Source organism: Zingiber officinale, chromosome 4B, assembly GCF_018446385.1.
Source record: "Zingiber officinale cultivar Zhangliang chromosome 4B, Zo_v1.1, whole genome shotgun sequence".
In the NCBI taxonomy this organism is placed as follows: domain Eukaryota; kingdom Viridiplantae; phylum Streptophyta; class Magnoliopsida; order Zingiberales; family Zingiberaceae; genus Zingiber; species Zingiber officinale.
Window position 1 is genome coordinate 135,103,334 of NC_055993.1, and position 24,261 is coordinate 135,127,594.

The 24,261-nt window shown below is 36.1% G+C and overlaps 1 protein-coding gene across 1 annotated transcript in view; it reads right to left on the minus strand.

The window, feature by feature from the left end:
- Positions 1 to 24,261, minus strand: part of LOC121976896 (guanine nucleotide exchange factor SPIKE 1-like) — a 135,359-nt gene that overhangs the window by 70,918 nt on the left and 40,180 nt on the right. The window contains exons 20-22 of the mRNA XM_042529296.1: positions 10,626 to 10,752; positions 8,364 to 8,557; positions 4,068 to 4,198 (exon numbers count right to left, since the gene is read on the minus strand). Of these exons, the coding sequence (XP_042385230.1) occupies positions 4,068 to 4,198; positions 8,364 to 8,557; positions 10,626 to 10,752 (452 nt within the window). The remainder of the gene's footprint in view (positions 1 to 4,067; positions 4,199 to 8,363; positions 8,558 to 10,625; positions 10,753 to 24,261) is intronic.

Below are 24,261 nucleotides of genomic sequence, written 5' to 3' on the forward strand. Positions count from 1 at the left end.
TAGAGACCCCCTACTTCACGGCCAGTCCCAATCGTCTGCTTGGTCTCGAGATCCTGGAAGACACAATGATCAGGGAAAAAGGTTACGGAGCAGTGTAGTTGTTTAGTAATGCTACTAACAGAAAGTAAATTAATAGAGACGGAAGGAACATGAAGTGCAGAGGATAGGAAAAAATGATCTGTAAGTTTTATGGAACCTTTGCCAGCAACAGTGGCTTTGGTTCCATCTGCAATGATCACTTTCTCCTGCCCAGAGGATAAAGAGTAAGAAATAAAGGAGTTAGCGGCATGAATCAATGACCCAGGGGCTGTAAAAGCTGGGACCAGTAACACTTAATCCCAGACCACGAATACCTGTGCGCGCCTGAGAGGGAGTAGAGTCTGCAGGAGTAGAGGCCGAAGATGAAGCCTGAAGCCGAGAGAGAAGATGCTGGAGATTAAATCAGTAGAAGACAGTCCAGTGGTAGAAGGTACAGAGGAACCAATAGTCTCTTTATTTTCTATCTTTTGGACAGCAATATTACTACTATTAGGAGCCTTCTTAGCGTTGTGCTTAAATTTTTCAGGTTTCTTTTCTGGATATTTTTCCCAACAGAAATCTGAATCATGATTAGTCCTCTTGCAGTGCCGACAAAATCTGTCCCCTTGTCTTTTAGTTCCCCCAGGTCAGAACTTGTTTGCAGAACCAATAAAGACAGAGGTCTCCCCGATCGGAGGGCCTACAGCGGAAATCCCCTTGTTGTTCATGGTCCTTTTTCTACCTTCTTCACTTAGAATTTTGTAGTAAACCTGTTCTAGAGAGGGAGGATTTGCCCTTTTAAATTTTCGAACTCTGCAGTAAGGCCATCTAAAAATTTAATAATTCTGTCTTTTTCCAGAAGCTTTAAATATCTCTGATGATCATCCGTGGAACTCCAATTTTCCATCCGGTAGTAGTCAAACTCATCCCACAACCCCTTCAGAGTAGCAAAATAATTGGTGACGGACATAGAACCTTGTTCAAGTTTGAAAATTTAACTGCTGATCTGATAGGTACGCAGCATATCATGTCGACGTCCATACATCTGCTCTAGTGTCTTCCACATGTCGTACGCTGTTTTGTTATGAAGAATGACTTGTTTGATGCCAGAATTAACAGAGTTAAGCATCCAAGTCATTAATTGAATATTGTCACGCCGCCAAGTGCGAAAGCTAGGATCCTTCTCATCTGGTTTTACTTTAGTGCCATGAAGAATATCAAGTTTATCATGGCCTTCGACATAAAGTTCAACAGCAACTGCCCATGATGCATAATTTGTTTCAGACAATTTTTCTGATACGATCTGAAGACCGGATCCTCCAGTGCCTATCATTGTGAAAACTGGTTGTACCTGTCCTGAAGAAGACATAGGGTTCACAGAAATCCCAGAGGATTCGCTAGCGTTGTCCGCCATTAAGATCACAAAAAAAAATATGTTTCTTTTTCTGGAAGGGCGGCGGCAGCAGACTAGGCTGAAGAGAAGAGGAAAGGGGAAGTGCAGTTGATCGATCCCTTAACGCGGTAGAGAGAAAGCAGCAGCAGCCAAGAGCGACAAGGAAAGGGGAAGTGCAGGAGGCAGAGAACTCTGGAACAGGAGGCAGCTTCTTGTGCTTTCTGTCCGACACTACTGGAGGCTACTGCTGGTGGCTCTGGCCGATGGCAGCGTCCGCGGCGTTGGGTGGACGGGAGGCGTCTGCGGCGTGCGCGAGCAGAGACGGCGTCCGCGGCGTGCGCGAGCAGAGAGGGCGTACGCGAGCAGAGACGGCGTCCGCGGCGTGCGCGAGAAGAGAGAGCGTGCGCGAGCAGAGAGGGCGTCCACGTGCGCGAGCAGAGAGGGCGTCCGCGTGCGCGAGCAGAGAGGGCGCGGCGTGTGCGAGCAGAGAGGGCGTCCGCGTGCGCGAGCAGAGAGGGCGCAGCTTGTGGTCGGCAGCAGGAAACCAAGGAAACCAGAGGCCAAACACGCGAGCGATGAAGAAGGGAAGGGAAAGCTTGGTCGGCGCTAGGGCAGAGAGGAAGAAGATGCGCCAGGCGGTGGCGGTTAGGGTTAGGGATCAGAAACTTTGCTCTGATACCATGTTGTAATAAAGAGATTTTTAAATCATCCCTATTTCAGGAGAAATACATCGTTTATATAACCACACAACCCTAAGCAGCATCAACTTATTTACAAAAGATAAAAAGACTTATCTACCCTTGTTTCTCACAACAAGTTAAATTCATTTTTAGGGCTTTGGCATAATTCTTCCTATTTTTTATGTATTTTTACTTAAATTTGTGCAATTATTATTTATAGGGAATCAAGATGACAATTTAATTGAACCCAAGTTAGATCAAATTGGGCTTAAAGGCTTGGGTCAGTGGTGGAGCCAAATCGGGAAACGTTTGAGCCCTTCATCAAGATCTGAAGCAATTTAATCAAAGGGGTCCGATCTGATCCATTCCAGCCGTTCATTAAAGTTTTGATTGATTCTGAGCCATGAATATAGATCTGGATGATCTGAGTCACCCATTCTGATCCAGTCATCCTGACCCTCTATCGGGATCTATTGATCTTGACAACCCACTTAGATCCGATCTCAGCCGCTCCATTAGATCTGGATTAATCAGAGCTATCTGATCAAATGGGACGAGGAACAATAATGCCATTTGGCGAAGCACGGTGCCTCTTCTTCGGATCATCGTCTTCAATCACGCATCTTCTCCAATCGACGCACAACATCCTCTTCTCCACCACCAAGGCCGACAGCTCCACCACCTTCTCACCGCCGCCGGCCGATCATCTATTCTCCGATCAGCCACCATTAGCCTCAGTTCATCCTAGATTATGTCCTTCCTAGCTCAGTACAGGTCCTTAAAAGTTCCCGACACTAGCGCATCCATCCAAATCGTAACATCCCTTCTTCGGGAAGCTTGGATTTGATTGTTTGTTGTGTTGCTTTGTTTCATTTAGTTGTTGGTTGATCTCCATATTTGATTGATTGTAGTAGATCCAATGTTTCATGCCTAAGATGTCATGTATTAAGTTTGAATTGTTTGACGCTTGCCAAGTGTTCGATAAATTTCCCCAAACACTACTTGAAGTCGATTTGATCTGGATTAGTGCATTACTTTGATGTGTTGATCGCTTGAATGAATTCATGTTTGAATGCTTGTAATTGATTCGGTTCACATGATTAGGATTTCATGTATTTGGTTCTAATAGGATGATCCATGCAAGTTGTTTGATGGAATGTTTCTCTAAGTGGTTAGGCTTTAGTTTGGTAATTCCTTAGTTAGTTGTTTCCCTTGCTTTGTTAGTGTTCAACCCATTATGTTTAAGCTTTTCATTTGAATGCAATTAGTTTAGATTTTGTTATATGCTCTAGGTTTCGTTTCGCCATATGTTCACTTGATGTGTTTTTACTTTCCTGTGCAATCGTAGTTTAGGTTAGGCTAGATTTCCTTTCCTTGCATTGTCTTTCATTCATTAGATTTAATTTCATACTCGTTTTGTTGTTTCATTTCTTAGAACCCCCAATTTGATATAAAACCCTAAGCAATAACACATCAATGCTAGAGTTATCATCCTATCGTTACATTCGTTGAGAAACGGCCTGAGTCATCCCTTTGCTACATTGGCATAGAGGTGTTCGGTAACTTTAATTGTAATTTGATACACCCATAGTGCGACATTCAGGGTGCTTGTACCAGTCTCTCTCCTTGATCTCTCTATGTTCCTTTGTTTTCGCTACACACACTACCACCACTTGGGAATTCTCAAGTGAGAAGACCAGTCAACTTGCAAGTCTCCAGTGTTGAAGTCTACTTGCACACAAGTCAATGGTTGGAATGGCAAATTATGTTTGTTCCGGCTGACAGATCATGGCACTTTAAGCCATGGGAAGAACAATGCATATCTATGCAAAATCTTGAATCATATATTTCTAGAAACATCTTCCTTATCATCACAATTTTGTAAACATTATAAGTAAAATAGTGGCAGAAATCTAGAGGCATAGGTTCAATATCAATACATAAACTGTAATTAAGGAGAAACCAGCTCATTCTACCTGTCCGAAGGATCTCTCCCAGGCATTTCCACAAAGAGATCATGATCACATATAATTTGCAAAAATGTCAGCTTGCAATCATGCAAAATTGATTGGCAAACACCAGCAAATTTGTCAATATATAATGAAACCTGAAAAACCATAAAGAAAAAGGAAATTAGAGTAGAATAAAACCAAATAAGAAGGGGGAAATGTGCTTAAATCATTTTTTTAGTAAGAAAAAAGAGATTACACTGATTAGGTATGTCAGTCTAGAACAAATACAAAAGTCATTGTCACTTAGTTCAATGTATTTGTTATGGTCATTACATTAATTAGGGCCATTATCAATGAGTTGCAATATGTATAAACCTACCTATACATGAAAGGATCTTTGCTGGTATACATGACTCGTGTTAAAAGACAATACCAAATTCAATAAAATGATCCAATATCTAACAGGTCTTTTATACAAGAAAATTCATGCCAACTGAACCTCACCCAAAGTAGAATTATCCACCACAAAACTATCATCAGCAGGAAAGATATTAGCAATGTTCAAAATAGTGGAAGAAGCAGTAGGATTTTAGAGCAGACCAACATAGTGAGTTGGTATGAGGTGTTGTATGTTATAAGAGTATTAATATTAATAGTGTTATTAGTCTAGCAGGTTCAGTTTTGCATTAGTAGTTTGGGTTTAGGGTTATGTCCAAATCCTATACATATCCATTTAATGGTTATCCATTAATATAAGCAATCCAATTATTCTACCTTCCATAAATTCTACATGATATCAAAGCCACCCATTTATATTAGGGTTTTTAGAAAATGGTATTCCTCTAAGACACATCTCGTGATCTTCTCTCCTCACTTTCTCTCTGCCTAGAGGTGCAACCTATGAGAAGCTCTGATCGTTCCAGACTTCTCTCACACAAAGCCTAGCTGACCTCCCTGTCAATGCATTTGAGGCTCAATGCTTCAGTCACAACTCATGAAGTCTCATGGTGCCCAATCCTCCACCATGTTCATGACTGAGCATCTCCTCTCCAGTATGCACAATCAACCCATCTTTCCACCTCTTGCTGATGCTCAAGATCATCCATAACCGCCTTTCCTCAACAAGGATGCTTGCCTCCCCAATAGCCATGATGCATCTAGCTCAGATCCTATGCCTCTATGGCAGCTGCATGCCTGCACCTGTGTCAAATTTCCCCAAACTTTGCCACCCCACCTCCGTGGTCCCCTCACCCACTGGCAGATCCAGCAAATTTGTGGGCATTTCCATCCCTTGCTTCCTAATTATGACTATGACTGCACGGGATCCATGTACTGCCTCATTTCTCTCTCTTCTCACTGATCCCTCAGAGTCCAGTTGAGACCCAACCCACCATAACAACTTCTTTCCTTAATTTCAGAATCCCATGGAGATTGGATCAGTTGTTGTATGTACAAGCCACCATATGTGCCAACAAGGTTGCTATCTGCTTCCCCAAGAACTGGTGATGATCCCCATTGACGATAAGTTCAACAGTCTTATAGTTATTTCCTAGTGTACCAATTGTGGTGGTGCATACTTCTCCATCAATCAACATTCCATCTGTTGCATGTAGGCAGAATATCTGAGGCTCATAAAAGAATCGTCACCACCTTAAGTCTGATTATTCCTCATAAGTTCTACAATCAATCTGATAACTGTTGGATTGATTCTCAGCATTCTCTATCTATGTTCATTATGTTTTGCAATCCAAGGCTGCAGATGCTTTTCTGACTGCTCTTACTGCTTTTACGGGTGAGGCCTCCAACCTTGCTGGGCAAACGTAGTTTTAAGTTTTCACATCCATTTCTGTTTCAGGAGCCGAAATTAGTCTATGTAACATTATAGAAACAAAATAAAAGCATAGTTCTTGCTTCTCTGTAAACACAGACCTTAAAAGTGATTGCCCACCCCAGTTGTTATCAACATTACAATCCACAGTCAAAACCTGCCAAAACCTTTTGATATCTTTTTCTGGACACCATCAAAATACTATCTTTAAAGAAACATTTTCATAGGTCGTAGATTCTTAGTTCGCCTATTACCATGTCTACTTCTTTTCCTACCACTAGGAGCAGTATCACCCTCACCTTCTCCTTCATTATGAGCAGTTTTTTTTCTTCAATTTCTAGAAACATAATCTACTGTTGTTTGTCCATTCCAGGAATCAGTATAGATCTACAAAATTTCCACAAAAGAGAATTATTTATTCCAATACTTAATCTTCATTTCTTTCGATACATACTCCTTATTAGTTAACAATTCTAGAACTTGTATGTTCGATTTTATGGTTAGGGTTAAATGATTATTCATCAAATTTATTGTATTTTCATTAAACAGGAGGTGTGTATATGTTAAAATGGCAGTGCAATTTTTTTTTGTTCAAATGACAAGTTAGAACATAGGCGTGGGCTAAGTAATCAATAAATTGCTAGATCAATTTGCATCTTCCAAATTGCAGATATTCGTCTGTTATTATTTACTCAACTTCTTCAAGCTGCATCATGAGGAGTCTATGGGCAACTTCTGTGAAGCAACCAATGTTCATGTACATCTGTCATAGCAGTGAAACCAGGAGGGGAGAATTACTATTAGAGATATTTTGGAATAAACTAGGTCACTATTTTATGAAGAATTAGTCCAATTATAGTTTATAAAAACGATTAGGATCCCATGTAATATTCATCCTCCAATTTAAGAATTTTTTTTTGGTGAGTTTGAGTTTCTTGTGGTGTGAACTTTTCATGCTCCAGCATAGCGGCTTTAGCTCATTTAGTACAGAACTGGGGACTTTAGCGCATCTTTATATTATTGCTAAGCTTTGGACCCTTGTGCATGCGGCAACAAAGGCTTTTTTTTCTCAATTTTTTTTAGTTGGCACATGTATCCAGCTTACGCCAACTAATCCTGGGGTGACTGATCCAACCCCACAGAAGTTTCCCATCGACCACTCAGATAAATCGGGAAGCGCTCACAGCAAACGACCCATCAACCCAGCACTTTTAGGTCAACTGTCCATTAAAGGAAATTCATCCGTTAATTCACCAAAGCTGGGAATTAATCCTTAAGTGCCCGGAGTTTGAGAAGGTGCTCTGCCGCTGCACCAATGCCCCAGGAGTTCATCAACACATTTATAAATATGCTTCAGCTTTTGGGGGGCATCAGCCCATGTATCTTTTGTTGCTGTTATGATCAGTGGATATCATCTTATGATACTATTATGATTGGTGGATATGACTATTATATTTCACCATATTAAAGAGATGAATTTCACACAAATCTTGAAAAATAATGATATCATAAGTTGGATAAATGGTGATAGTTTAGAATTAAATGATTTGAAGATGGTTAAAATACCTTTAACATGTTTATATTTCTTGAAGTATGTCTAAAGAGATAATTCCTACAAATCTATCCTGAACCTCCTTGTGCACAATTGTGCTCATTCACTGTTTTATTTAGGCTTCATATGCACAGGCAGAGATGGAATTTTAAGGTTTGGTTGCTCAAAGATATCTACAAACTACGCTGAAAACTGGTTTTATCTTGAATATTTGTAGTTGATTTTAATTTCCTTCCACACATATTCCTTTTTAGAACAAAACATGTTCTTATTTTTATGAGCAAGCAAATTTTACTAATATAGTTTTACATAGAAACTTCGAAGGATGTAATAACATAGTGCTTCATCTTAAATGAATGGAATTCAATAAAATAAGTTGTTTTTACATCTATGTACTCTTCTATAGTGCAGAATTACCATTGTTAGTTGACTGGATTTGCAGATTGTGATAGACACTGGCAAATATCCTTTCTTGATTGTGTACCAGGATCTTCTAGATTGTGCCAACATAATACTTGTATTTTCGAAAGCCAAATGGTGAAAAATGGGAGAAAACTTTCCCTCTTCCTGAAGAAACAGAGAGTAACTCGTAACCTGCCCCACTTTTCCTACACCCTCTCGTTTTTCTCCACAAGGAAACAAGCCCAAAGGTTCCTGGGTCTCTTTTTCCATCATGGTTCCTTAATTGTCTTCTTTTACAAACAATAACTTTCTAAATATGTATGTAAAACAAAATTACATTCATGAAATTCCAGACACCTTATGACAAAAACCAACTACTGATCCTGGATAATATTTTAATGGTTCAGAAATAAAGGAAAAATTACTTATCATCCATGCATATCTGAATAAGAGAAAAATTCTAGATAGTAATTGATCACCATTTCATTAAATAACAAACACCACCTTGCCAAGGAAAAGAACACAAGGAGATACATACCAGTTCAAAAACTTGGCGTGGCTCAATTATGGACAACAAGTCATAACAAAAGAAAGCCAGACTACTATTCAAGAGTTTTGCAAAGCTTAAACCCTTTTTGCAACGTTCATGGACCTCTGTCAGGAGGCAATCATAAAGCTGTATGATACACCGAAAAACACCTTCCTTTAACTGCAAGGGTGGTACATCTTCACCTAAACAAAATGTAGCAAAGTAAAACATTTGTGAAAAGCCTCATAACACAAGTTGAACTTCCTGTTTATAACATCTTCAACAGCAATGATGTTTAAAAGTCAATGACACATAGTGATAAGGCAATGCATATCTATGATGAACACTCGAGGAGCTGGATCCACCAGTACTGCACAAAACAAAACATAGATATGTCTGGTCCCACAATCTAATATATTTTAATCTAAACTTAATATGTATTAAATTGACGTAAATTTGATTTAATTGGATCTCAGTTTAATCAAATTTAGTAGCATCTAATTTTAAATGCTTAAATTAAATCAATAAAAACAAATGTGATTTATTTTGACTTAATTAAATTAAATATAATTTTATTTTCATATATTAGATTAATTAATTTAAATAAATTCTATTTTAATTAATTATAAAAGCAGATTTAATTAATCAAATTTTAAACAAAATAAATTAAATTAAATTCGTTTTTTGCTAATTTTAATTAAATCATAATCAAATTAAATATGTCTTTCAATAAATTTTAAATAAATAAAATAAATCAGTTAAGCTAAATTCGGCTTAATCTGATTTAGTTAAATCTAAGTTTTTTAATACATAATTAAATTAGTTACAATGAATCAGCTTAATCAGAGTATACCTTTATTAAATTAATCAGATTTAAGTTAATTAAATTAAATTAAATCCTAATTTTGATTTTAATTGAATAATATATAACTAAACTAAATATAATTTTGGTTAAATTTTAAATAAATAAATTTGATTGATTCTGATTTAAATTAAATTTAAACTCATGCAATTAAATCTATTTTTTAATAAATAAATTAAATTAGTTAAAATGAATACCTTGATCTGATAAAATGAGTACATTCAATCAAATTAGTATGGAACCTGATTTGATCTTACGATAACTGTAGATAGGAAGTAGCAACAGGATGAAAAGCAAGCAATCAACCTAGAAAAATCCTATTCAAGGCCCAACTGTGCCTTAGAGCCTTTTATTTAAGCTTTAATATACTTTTATATTCATCCAGCAAAAAAAAAACATTGGATATAAGCTGTTTTTACAGCCTACAAACGGAAATCAATTCAATTAGTAGTCCACCAGCATGCAACAAGGCAGAGGAAGAGAATCAATGCCCTACCTATATATTTCCCCCAGGGGGTTTTATTCAAGTTCTTGAGGCTAACCATTGAATTATATCTATGTTAAATTGATCTCATTAATATGGTTTTAGTTAATCATATCAAATTAATCTAAATCAAACACTTAATCTGATATTAGTTACTGATTTAGTAAAATTGAGTTTAATTTAATCTAATTTTGATCAATTACACACCTAATTAATTAGTTTCATTAAGTGATAAATTGTTAACTAATAAATGATTTATTTACCTCCTTGCGTTTACTAATTTACTAGAGCCTTCTCAAATCACACGATGCCTGAAAAAGGAACCCCAAAAGGAACCCAAGAAAGGAAAGCAAGTTATTGATAATCACACCTTGCGTCGCCATGAAAGAATGTCTTTGATTTGCTGCTAAAGGAAGAAGGCAATCAGTGGATCTGAGTTTTTTTCTCCTCTCCCTTCTAGATTGAGTATCCTTTTACCCTTCTCTTTTTCTCTATTCTTGACCCTAATTGTTCGTTTGAAAGGATTTCAATTTCAGTCATTAGGTTGGCAAGAAACGTTTCGATTTTGGTTGACTAAAATCCACCAATATTGACTTCCTGATTCCTTTCAAATTTTGCACAATTCCATCAACTTTAGATAGGATGTAATAGATTTAAGCTTTCAATTTCTGAATTCTAGCAACCCTCAACAATATGTTTAAGATGAAATATATTAAGGTTCAGTTTCATAATTATAGCAACTCTCAACCTGTTCCCAAGAAATTGGAAACTGATCCCAATCCAGCTCAATCAATCTGTTACAGTATCAACTGAGTTTGCCAACTATAAAACAATCTGTAACATTCAAGCAAGATTACTTGTGTCAACAAACAATGGCACAAGATGTTTGATTTTACTTAAAATCTCTCTAACATCGTTAAAGTACCTGAAGGAAGACTGTGGTAGAACAGACGACTTTGTTCTAAGGCCATTGATTTCACAATCAACTCCAAGAAGAACCATGCCATTGCCAACACATCATCATAGACAGGCCCAACCCTATAGCCCTTGGCCTGTTCAGGAAAAAAAAAAACATACAAGGACTTCATCATGAATAATGACTAAATGAAGTAGAATAGTTCTCAAAAGTGCATCTTTAGTAACTTTTAAAAATACAGATGACCTACTAGAAAGAAATGCTTACTGAATAACACAATCACTGTAGCTAAGGTACAGCTAGTTAAAGAGAGATATACAAAAAGGTTCCAGATGGCTAGCAGCAGAAGTAATTCTCATATTTAATAGCAGAATTTAAAGCTTGCTTACATGAATCAAATTTACAAACAGTGAACCAAAACCAGCATCTTATTTAATCACTGTCACTCTAGCAATGTACTGGTTGAATTTGATTGCATATTCATTAGTTGTAGTGGCCGATTCCTCTCTTTTAAAATACAGAGTCGCTTAGGAGATCTAGGCTTGAATATTATAGAAGGTCCCAGGTTCTCAAATCTTCAAAAACTTTTTCAGTGCTTTTTCATAGTCAGTTAATAGATTAAGTCCACTCTGATATTCTGGGTATTGGATACTGGTAGCATTCCTTTAAAATTTGAATTTAGGTACCTTGACACCATCAATTATGACTATTCTTGTATAATATGGATCTTCTTGATGAAAGAAGAATATGAACATTTCTTTGTTTTATCTTTTCATTATAAACAGATAGAAACACAATTTGGTGCTTTCATATGCAAGATCTTAAAGGTGAATGCAAGTAGTATTTAGTTGGCCTAGTGTATAGCACATATGCAGTATGCATACACTTTCGAAATAATAAAAAAATGACTGAACTATATCAAACAACGTATGTTAATCGAAATTTCTAATCTATGGTTAAAACAAAAAAAAAGGGCAGCCCGGTGCACGAAGCTCCCGCCATGCGGGTCCCGGGGAAGGATCCATTGTACGCAGCCTTACCTAACTTTTTTGCAAGAGGCTGTTTCTAGGATTCAAATCCGTGACCTTTGGGTCACATAGCAACAACTTCATCGTGCGCCAATGTAAAATAGGTGATTTTATAACTAATATCTTAAATGCCAATCACTTGCTAAGTATTTAAGTTAATACTTAGAAGTTACATGCTAGGACATCAAAATTTAATTTAATGTTTCATACTCAGAAAAATTTAGTCCGCTCTAAGAGAAAAAATATTAAAAATAAAATTTCATTAAGTTCCTTTTTATTAAATGAATCAAGCAAAAATTATTTTTCACATTGCAAATCTTTGTAGGGCTACCATGGGAACTATCTTTCTTATTGAATTCCATGTAATTCCATGTCACCATAACATTCTACCTTTAATTCCTCTCTAGCTTGTGTTATGATTTCCAAACTATATGCTCTATTTGATCCAAGCTGGAAACAATTTATAGTAGATGAAATCACAGATTGCATTTTACTGATATACAAGAATTAGTTACTCTTTCTTCTACTAAACCTTTCTTGGTTGCAAGTGAATGTTTATTATTAAAACATCCATCGGCGTATCACATAAACTTAAAGCCAAATTAGTGCTAAATGTGTACACAAATATATGTGCAAACACATTCCCTCTTGTGCTAAGATTACATAGTTCATCTCTTTCCCACAATGGCCAATAAATCTACATATCTACAACCACTCATGTTCTTAATGAGCACTTTCAAGTCGAGCATTTTTAGATAATGCAAAGCATGGTTAGCAGAATCAGTTGATCCTATTTAGAATCAGCTGAAAAGGATCAATTGGCAGATATTGATCCTCTTTTGAGCGAGAAATTGGTCACCCCAACAAGATTTGTGAAATTTAGATTATTCAAAGGGAAATTGATATGGGAAAAATGACCATATTTGAAAGAAATAAAGCTCAACATGAGAAAAATCAGAGATTTAGTAGCGGTGAAAGCGGAGAAGTTGGAGTCTAATATGCTAATCGCCATTCTCATCGTTCATAAGGAGAAATATGAGTGGCATTCTATGTCCTCTTTGAACATTCACACGGGCAGCAGAGTCCTGCATCTTCATTGTTGTTCAACAACAACAACAACAACAACAACAATTAAGCCTTTTCCCACTAGGTGGGGTCGGCTGTATGAATCCTTTTACGCCATTGAGCTCTATCTCCTATTATATCATCATCTATATTTAAATAAATTTTATCTTGTTTTATTGTTGCTAACCAAGTCTTTTTTTATCTTCCTCTTCCTCGTTTGATATGCATATTTATCATAGTTTCACATCGCCTAACTGGAGCATTTATTGGTCGTCTAAGTACATGTCCGTACCATCTTAAACGTGTATCTCGGAGTTTGTCCTCAATAGATGTAACTCCGACTTTCTCTCTAATGCTCTCATTCCTTATTTTGTCCATCTTCGTATGTCCACACATCCACCTTAACATCCTCATCTCTAACTCATCTTCTAAGCCCACCATTCAGCTCCATATAACATAGCAGTCTAACGGGTTTTATAGAACTTACCTTTAAGTTTAAGAGGTACTTACGGTCACATAAAACACCGACGCCCTCCATTTCACCCATCCTGCTTGTATTCTATGTAAGACGTCTCTCTCAATCCCTCCATCATTTTGTAAAAATGATCCTAAATATTTAAATCTCTCGGTTCCGAGCAACTCGTCCTCTCCTATCTTAACAATTGTTCATTACTTCTAATATTGCTAAATTTAAATTCCATATATTCTGTCTTTAATCTACTAAGCTTAAAACCTTTCCCTTCTAGTGTTTCCCTCCAAGATTCTAGTTTAGCATTTACTCCTTCACGTGTCTCATCTACCAAAATAATATCATCTGCAAACAACATGTACCACGGTACTGTGTCTTGAATGTGCGCAGTGAGTTCATCCATAATTAGTGTAAAAAGATAGGGACTTAGGGTTGATCCTTGATGTAACCCTATCTTTATTGGAAATGCTTCAGTTACTCCGCCTGAAGTTTTTACTCTGGTCATTACATCCTCATACATATCCTTAATTAATTCAATATATGTTACGCTAACACCTCTCTTTTCTAAAATTCTCCATATAATTTCTCTTGGGATTCTATCATAAACTTTTTCTAAGTCACTGAATACCATGTGTAGATCTTGTTTTTGCTCCCGATATTTTTCAATTAATTGTCTAAGGAGATGTATAGCTTCTATTGTCGACCTTCCAGGCATGAACCTAAATTGATTTTCTGTTACTGTGGTCTCCTTCCTTAATCTTTTTTCTATTACTTTTTCCCAAAGTTTCATAGTATGACTCATTAATTTAATACCCCTATAGTTTGCACAATTTTGTATGTCTCCCTTGTTCTTATATAAGGAAACTAGAGTACTTATCCTCCCTTGCATCTTCATTGTTGTTGCAAGTACAAAATAGGAGGGGCGCTTGGAATGAGCGTTATCACCTTTTGCCACCAAGTACAAAATAGGAAGTCGCGACTCCTACCCGCCACACATATGTATTAATTATTACTTAAAAAACTATATTATTAATTAACATTAAATTAATATGTAACAAAATACGTATCAAGTTAATATCTTTAATTGTTATTAGTAATTTATCGATAACTAATCATTTTATCTAATTAATTAGACTAATTTAAATAACTTAATTAATTAAACTAATTGAATTTAATTAATTTTACCAATTAAATTATGTTAGATTTTTAATTAACATTGGTTAATAATTATAATAATTAAATTAAATTCTGATTTTAAATTAATAAATGAAATTAATACAGATTTTTAATTAATTTAATTGAATTTTTAAAAATAATTTAAATATTAAATACTAATTAAATTAGTTACAATGTATTTTAATCATATATTCAAGCTAAAACTAGTTAGATTCATTAAATTTAATTAGAATAATGAGATTAATTAAAATTAAGTTAGAATTAATTTAGTTAACTAAAATTAAGTAAATTAATTAAAAGATTTGATCAAAATTAAACTGATTAAATTAGAATTGATTAACTAAAATTAATTTAATTAGTATTACATTGATTTGACAGAATTAAATTAACTAAAATTGATTTGAATCATATTTAAAATTTAATTTAATGATAATTAATAAAGTGAGGTAAGGGTGTATCGATTTATTCATAATGTAAGAAAACTAACATTTCATAGTATTCATATATATACATCAAATATAAATGCATGATTTTTTAGGTTTTTATATACTTTCTATGTTAATTTGATCTAATTATTCTATTTTATTGAATTTTGAAATTTTTTATAGTGAATCCAATCCCACAGATCCAATATGGTCAATATTCAAGTTTTTGAATTTCTAATATTGATATCAATATTGTCAACCCATAATGTGAATTATTTTTTAGACAGAAGCTGTCCATTCAAGTGGAAAAATTTATACACTTATATGTTGGAAGATGTTATATGGTAGGTACAAGACCTTGTGATGCTCTTATGGCCCAAATATCAATCGAATAGCTGGCCAAGATGTGCCATGTGATCGAGGGGGTAATGCAGCTTAGTTGGTAAACTAAACTCTCTTATAATTATTAAAACTAGTATCTAATTTGTTGTATGTAATCAACCAATTCTCACAACTTTGTGCTATGACAATTGGGAGGTAGCTCTAAAACGAATCTTTGATAGTTGAAGAATACCTTAGGTGAGGATCTCCTATATTACAATCTAGGTGATCATGTACAACAATGTAGATATACATGGGCAAGTTCTTGATGTTATGCAAGCTCAACCTATGTTGAAGTCCAATATGGATCTTCAAATTTCAAACGGACATAATTTTTAAATCGGGACTCAGAATCAGGCTCTGCCTGTCGTTACACGTGTAGAATTCGAAAACCTAGGTTTGTTACGGGTGAAACCGTAACTAGCAAATTTTTAACCCCAAATTCCCTCGTTTAAACCCATTTCAGGGTTTTTTTGCTATTTTTGATAATTTTTATTTTTTTTTGGATATTTAGGGTAATTTTCATATTTCTGATATTTTTTAGAGAGGATTTGTCTTGATCCGCGTTTTGATTTGAGTTAAGATCATTAAGTTAATTACTTTCCTTTTCGGATAAAAATCTATTTCCTTTCTTTACAAGATTAAAATTAAGATATGTTAATTGTAATTTTTTTCCTTATTTAAGTTTTAGGTTGTGGTATATATAAGAGTCATATTTAGATGTTGAGAAATTAACCTCTAGTTTTAATAAAAAAAATTTCTTTTTGAAGGTTCCTCTTGTCTTCTTCTCAATTTTGCTCTTCTAGTTAGTCCGTAGGATAATCGCTATCGTATCCGGCGTCAGTTGGTATCAAAGTCCGAGAAGGTCATCAGCAGATCCAATGACGGGTCATCGTGGTTGCAACAACCGGCAGGCTTCAATGGAGGAAGCTGAGCACCGTGGTCATAGCATCTAGGACATAATGACGATTGAGGATTTACAGAGACAAGTTGCAGATTTAACCCAGCGTATGGTGGCATGAGATCTCGAAGATCGTGAAATTTTAAATCGTGGATCTGAGTTTTCCTTCGAGAACCCATTAAGACATGAAGCGAGATCGATTGACGAATATACAGAAGAGTTTTTCCAGCCGATGGCCCAAAATGACCTATCCGAGACGGAGGAGCAACAACCGGTGGCACGTTACTTAGGGGGTTTGCGCTTGGCCTTACAAGATACCCTCAGTCTTCTTTCACTCTCGACGGTGTCAAAGGTCTTTCAGCGTGCACTAGCGGCTAAAAAGCAACAAAATAGGAAACCAGTGGTAAAGGCGACCATAACAATCGGCCAGCTCGCCCTTAAAATTCTCGTCCTTCACAGGAGCCATCGTAGTGACCACCGCAGCGGTCACCACAGGTTTACCCTAGGCCCCTGTCAAATGTTATCAATGTGGTGAATAAGGACATGTGGTGCACCAATGCAGGAAGCTCTCCTCTACTGATCCGAAGGACAAAAACTTGTTGATCAAGGAAGAATAGAAGATACAACAACAATTGGCGATCCGATGTATGAAGCATCTGACGAAGTGATTTATGGCGATGGACATGAGACTTTAATCGTTCGTAAGAGTCTGCTGACTCCCAAGGGCGATTCGGGAAATGATTGGTTGAGAACTAATATTTTTCATACTACATGCATCATCGTGGATAAAGGCTACAAGATGATTATCGATAACGGCAATTGTAAAAATTACAACTGAAGACAGACCGTCGTTCTAAACCCTACAAGTTATCTTAGCTGAATAAAAAAAAGCGAGGTAACACTAGACCGGTGATGCCTCGTTTCCTTTTCAATTAGCAAATATTTTGATAGTGCTTGATATGATGTGGTGGTCATGGATGCATGTCATGTATTGTTGGGGCGACTTTGGCAGTATGATCGCAATGTTGTTCATGATGGGCGGAAGAATACCTATACCCTTAATGTTAAAGGAAAAAAAATTATGTTGGCGTCGTGACGGAAAGGAACTATTCCAATTCCGATAGCTAAAAATACTAATCTGCTTTCTATATCTAAGTTTTTAGATGAAGTGGAGCAAGGAGTTGTATATACTTTGCTACCATGCCAAAGCATTGCTCCGACCATAGACGCTGAGTTACCAGCTGAAGTACCTACTAGCGGATTTTGATGAGTTGATGTCCGAGGATCTTTCTTCTGGGCTACCACCTATGCGAGATATCCAACATCAGATTGACCTTGTTCCGGGGTCGAGTTTACCCAATCGATCGGCTTATCACCTTAGCCCTAAGGAAGAAAAAGAATTACAGCATCAGATGGTGGAGTTGCCGAAAAAGGAACACATCCAAGAAAGCATGAGCCCTATTTAGTTCTTGCCCTACTAATACTGAAAAATGATGGCTCGTGGCGTATGCGTGTCGATAGCAGAGCCATCAACAAGATTATAGTACAGGTTTCCAATTCTCCGCTTGGACAATATGTTGGATCAACTATCCGGTTCTAAAGTCTTCTTAAAAATTGACCTTAAAAGTGAACACCACCATATCAGAGTAAGGTTGAGTGATGAATGGAAGACGACATTCAACACATAGCATAGGCTATATGAGTGGGCGATCATGCCTTTTGGACTGTCCAATGTGCCTAGTACCTTCATGGGGTTTATGCATCAGATATTGTGGCCCTTTATGGGAAAGTTTTTAATGGTATACTTTAACAACATCCTCGTTTACAGTTCGACATGGGCATCACACTTCGATCTTCTCCGTGTTGCCTTCGAAAAGCTGAAAACGGAGTGCTTATTTGTAAACAAGAAGTGCTCTTTCTTTATTACATCGGTAATTTTCCTCGACTTTATTATGTCTACTGATGGTGTACATGCAAATCAAACAAAGATAGATGCAGTCATGGAGTGGCCTCAACTGAGGAACTTGCACGATGTCAGAAGCTTCCATGACTTAGCTGCTTTCTACTGCTGGTTCAAAAATTTTAACACTCTGATTGCTCCTATCATCGAGTGTCTCAAGGGAAGGGATTTCAAGTGGTCTGAAGGAGAAGATGCTCGCTTTCAATTGGTCAAACAAAGGATGACTGAAGCACCGGTTCTGGCCCTTCCTGATTTTGACAGATTATTCGAGCTCGACTGTGATGCATCTGACATAGGTATCGGGGGTCTTTTGAGTCAATCTAGGCGACCAATTACTTTCTTCAGCGAGAAGCTCTCCGGGTCCAAAAAAAATTATTCTACCTACGACTTGGAGTTATATGTCATTGTGTAGTCCTTGAAGCATTAGCGACATTACCTAGTACAGAAGGAATTCAACCTGTTCACTAATTATAAAGCATTAAAGCATATCAATGGTCAACACAAGCTAAGCAAGTAGCATGCCAAGTGGGTGGCTTACTTGCAAGAGTTCACCTTTACACTAAGGCACTAAGCTGGAAGTCTAAACCGTGTCGCAGATATCTTGAGCTGGTGTTCTTCATTACTCACCACTATGAACATTAGAGTTTTGGGCTTGACGTCTTTCTAGATATATATGCAGCTGACCCATCATTCGGGAAGATATTCCAAGAGATACATGATGGTTGCCGACATGATTTTATTTTGCATAATGGTTATCTATTTCGTAGGTTGCAGTTGTGCATTCAAGATTGCTATCTAAGGCAACAAATTATGAGCGAGTTTCATAATGAGGGGCATTGGACGTGATAAGATGTTGGCCCTCATCTCTCCCAATTTCTATTAGCTCAAGTTGACCAGTGATGTGGCATACTTTGTTGATCGATGTTTTGTATGCCAACAGTCTGCGAGGGTTCTAACCAATGCAGGCTTGTACACTTCCCTACCCATTCCTGAAGCTCCTTGGCTCAATGTCAACATAGATTTCGTATTGGGATTACCCGCACCTAACGAACTTCAAACTCAATTCTTGTTGTCGTTGACAAATTCTCAAAGATGGCGCACAGCTTGCAGGAAGACTATGGATGCTACTCAGATTGCCCATCTTTACTTCAAGGAGATCGTGAGTTTGCATAGCGTTCCTCGGTCCACGACTTCAGATCGAGAAACCAAATTCATCAGTCACTTCTGGAAGAGCTTATGGGGGAAATTAGGAACACAGTTAGACTTTAGCAGTGCTTACCACCCTCAGATAGATGGACAAACCAAGGTGGCGAATCGAAATATGGGCAATCTTTTAAGATGCCTTACAGGAACTAAACCAAAGCAGTGGGAGTTACCTCAAGCAAAGTTTGCCTACAGCATATCGAAAAATAGGACCACGGAATTAAATCCTTTAGAGATTGTATGGCCGGAATCCATCAGGAGTTCTAGACTCAGCCCCTATTCCACATGTAGGGCAAATTAGTCCTAAAGCAGATGAGATGACAGAGCATCTTTAAGGTATTCATGAGCAGATGAAACTGGCAAATTATGGAAAATAATACTAAGTATAAGGCTCGGGTCGATCGTCATCGTCGACAGATACTTTTTGAGATTCGAAATTTTGTCTGGGTTGTATTGACTCGTAATCGTTTCTGGAGAATATATTAAACTAAAGAATCGAAAAATCGGATCATACGAGATATTGCAGAAGATTAACGATAATGCCTACAAGTTGCGTCTTCCTAGCCATCTGAAGACTTCTGATATCTTCAATGAAGCATCTAACTCGTTATTCGATGGTTGCTAATGAAGTTAATCTGAACTTGAGGGTGAGTTCTTTTCAAACCGAGGAGACTGATGCAGCCCCAACTCGTGTTGAAGCCTAATATGAGCCTTCAAAATTCAAACGGATATAATTTTTAACTCGGGATTATGCTCTGTCCGTTGTCACGCATGCAGAATTCAAAAACCTACGTTTGTTACCAGTGAAACCGTAGCTGACAAATTTTCAGCCCCAAATTTCGCCGTTTAAATCCTTTTTAGGGTCTTTTTGCTATTTTTGATCAATTTTATTTTTTAAGTATTTAGAGTAATTTTCATATTTCTGATATTTTTTTAGAGAGGATTTGTCTTGATCCGCGTCTTAATTTGAATTAAGATCATTAAGTTAATTACTCTCCTTTTCGAATAAAAATTTATTTTCTTCCTTTATAAGATTGAAATTAAGATATGTTAATTGTAATTTCTTCTTTATTTGAGTCTTAGATTGTGGTCTATATAAGAGTCATATTTAGATATTGAGGAATTAACCCTCTAGTTTTAATAAAAAATTTCTTTCTTGGAGATTCCTCTTTTCGTCTTCTCAATTTTCCTTTTCTCGTCAGCCCGCAGGATAATCGTTATTTTGTCCGGCGTCAGTTCTTCAATAGATATATGTAACAACGTATAACAATATTATAGTATTTTCTTTTAGTAGGGAATATGATGTATTGGAAAGCAAAAAGCTAATTGTAAGGATAATATCAAGAGTAAAAGTAAAATATAGGATATGACTCTACTATATTTAAGCTTCTTTTACTCAAATGACAAGGATGAAAGGTAGAAAAGTGGTTTGACAATGAGGGTGAAGGGAGGAGGACTGAGGGCATCTCGTAAGTTTTTTGATAAGCTTCTCTTTTTAAAAAAATATGTCAAACACCTGTCACTATTATAAAGGCAGGTTTTTTTTTTTGAAACCTTTGCCTGGATCAATATTTCGAACCCAAGTTTTTCATAGACAGCTAACCCGCCATTAATATATATATATTTGTTTGACATTAATTAACCATTAGCATTGGAACCGAGGTTTCTTGCCCTTGCAAATGGCTAGTTTTGGCTGCCTATATATCTCTATCATCTTTTAATTTTTTTCATTCATCATATACCCAATCAAGTCACTCCATTCCTATTATTATCTTTGTTTTTTTCTAGTCCATTTCATCCTTTATTCTTCCTAAATGAATCCAAATAAAATAGTGGATATTTAGAAAAAAAATTCAAATCTGAAAATAATGAAGAAAATGCAATTTTGTAAACTTCATGCAATCATCTTGATGTTCAATATTCTTAATTTTCTAGTTTAATATTCTCAAGTTTTCACTTCCATACAAATTTTCAAATGTTGAATATATTATACAATTTCCTCCAAATTTTTAAAGTTCTCTAAACTTTAAAGCTCCTCCAAGTAATGTTCCTCAACCTCCATTTTATATGTACCCGCCCGAATATTGACGGTCCATGGCAAGTCAATTCATAATGTCACTCTCTCCTTATGGAATTTCTTCGCCACAACCGGACGAATCAAGGAAAGCTAGCATAGACATTTTCAGGACTGACAAAGAATCAGTAATACCATCTGAGGTTTCACAATGAAGCGAGTTTGGGTGTGCATGATACCAAACGAAAAAAAGTGGTCAATGGACGAAGAGATACACCTTACAAAGGCATGGATCAATATTAGCACCAATCCAATCATTAGTAATGATCAAAAGGAACAAACTTTATGGAAACGAATCATAGATTACTACAAGTATCGGCCTGATAGATTTGTGGAGTGACCTTGGGTGAAATTAAAATCAAATTTCTATAGGCTTCATCCGATGATGAATGAATTTATAACCATATACAACAACTTTTATACATATCGTGAAAGTGGGTGGAGCGATGAGGATGTGCTCCTGAGAGCACATAAAATATGGCAGGAAAATCATGGCAACAAGTCCTCCTACTATGAACATGTTTGGCAAGTTCTATGCTCCACAGAAAGGATATAAAATCTTTATGAAGGATATTAGTGGGAGCTTAATTTACATTCTAAATTTTGTGAAAGTATTAAAAAGAGATGTGGTATGTAGATGTTTTTTAGATGATCTTTATAAAAATGACAAATTTTTATAAATATACACTTGTCAATTTAGGTTTCGACTGAACTTCTCTCAATGTCGTGGGGTACTACGTTTTTTTCTAGGCGTTCTATTCTCCCAATCAGTGGAGAAATTTTTTTGGCAGATTCAGATGACTTGGATCAAACGACGTTGATGCTACTTAAGCATGAGAAAATGAAACTTCTAGCAGCTCAAAGTTCTTCCGGAGGAACTCATAGAAGATATTTAAATCGAGATCGTGAAGTCGGACATGATCATCTCTTGAATAAATACTCTTTTGATCAGCCGGTATATCCCGATGAAGTATTCCGACGATGATTTCAAATGCAAAGAGAGTTATTCCTTAGCATAGTCAATGCCTTGTGAAATCATTTAAAATATTTTGAATAGATGGTTGATGCAATGGGAAGACATGGTTTGTCACCCCTTCAGAAATGCACAACTGCTATCCGTCAATTGGTGTATGGATCCCCTACATTTGTAATGATTATCTACAAATAGGTGAAACAACTGCCCTAGATTGCTTGGTCAACTTCTGTCGTGTGTGGTTGAAGTATTTGGGCCATAATACTTAAGAAGGCCTAATGTTTATGACATCCAACATTTGGTTGAAATGCATAAACAGAGACACGACTTCCCTAGAATGTTGAATAGTCTTGATTGTATGCATTGTGAATAGAGAAATTGCCTCGTTGCTTGGAAAGGCCACTTTACTCGAGGTGATCATAGGGTCTCAATAATTGTGCTTAAAGTAGTCGCATTTACAGACTTATGAATATGACACTTTTTTTTTTTTTTGGAATCGCAAGATTGCGTATGATATCAATATGCTTAATGAATCACCTTTATTCAACAACGTTCTATAAAGAAATGCACCGCAGGTTAATTTTATAGCAAATATACAAAAGGGTACTATTTAACTAATGGGATATACCAGAATGGACTACTTTTGTCAAGAGCATTTAGGGTGTTCCAATCTCTTGGGCAATGATCAAAGGGTCAGGACAATTTTGGTACATGAATAACTTAAAGGATATCATGCATACGTATATTATTTCGCACAACATAATTATCGAGGATGAGAGGATGCAATAATCAATTGGTCTAATGATAAAGGAGATCCTCCGACACAAATAATTCAGGCCTCTCCCCAAGAGTTTAAAGAATACCTTCGGAGAAACTACGAGCTACGTGATAATTAAGTACATCATCAATTTTGAGCTGATTTGGTTGAGCACATTTGAACATCGGTGAAAGATTCATTTTTATAAATTATTTATAATAATTCATTGGTGAGAACACTTGGTTACGTTCAAAACTGGAAATAATAAATCGCAAATTGACTTTCTTTGATTAGGAAGAGAGATAGAAAGATTTATAAAGATTGCAAGGTCATCCCTGAAGAAAGTTTAACTATCCAACATAGGTTAGTAGTGTTTGATATACGCCTCAAATATAATATCTATAAAAAAAAAATATATACGACTCATAGAATTAAATGGTGGAAGTTAAAAGATAGAAAGTAAAACATACAATGACTCTAATATGATATGGGATAAGATAGAATTAAAGTTGAAAATACTAGCTAAGAGTATACTCGGTGAGTCGAAGAGATATGCACCAAGTAAGGAATCTTGATCATGGAATGAGAAAGTACAAGAGAAAGTGAAAGGAAAACGAACAGCTTATAAGGAATTACATATTTGTAAGAACGAGAAAAACTTAAAAAAATATACAATATCGGAGAAAGAGGCTAAGAAAGTAGTAATGAAGCAAAGCATGAAACTTTTGAACAGTTATATAAAAAATTAGATACAAAAAAGGGGAAAGAGACATTTATAAAAAAGATAAAGTGAGAGAAAGGAAGACAAGGATACTAGTAAACGATGGAGAAATAAAGGAGAAATAAAAGAGCGGTGAAAAAGTATTTTCATCAACTTTTTAATGAACATTGAGGTGGCCAACTTAACTTAAGTAATTTAAATTGGTCAAATGAGTATAAAAATTTAAATTTTTATCGTAAAATTTAAACTTCAAAAGTTGAACAATTTTTAAATGGGATGTATAATGGAAAAATCGTTGGATCAGATGATATTCCGATAAAAATATGGAAGTGCATAGGGAAATAAAGTATTGAATGACTTCCAAAGTTATTTAACATGATATTAAAAATGAAAATAATGGTAAGTACTTTAATTCCCTTATATAAAAACAAAGGAAATGTACAAAATTGTGCAAAATATAAGAGTATTAAACAAATGAGTCATACCATGAAACTTTAAAAATGAGTAATAAA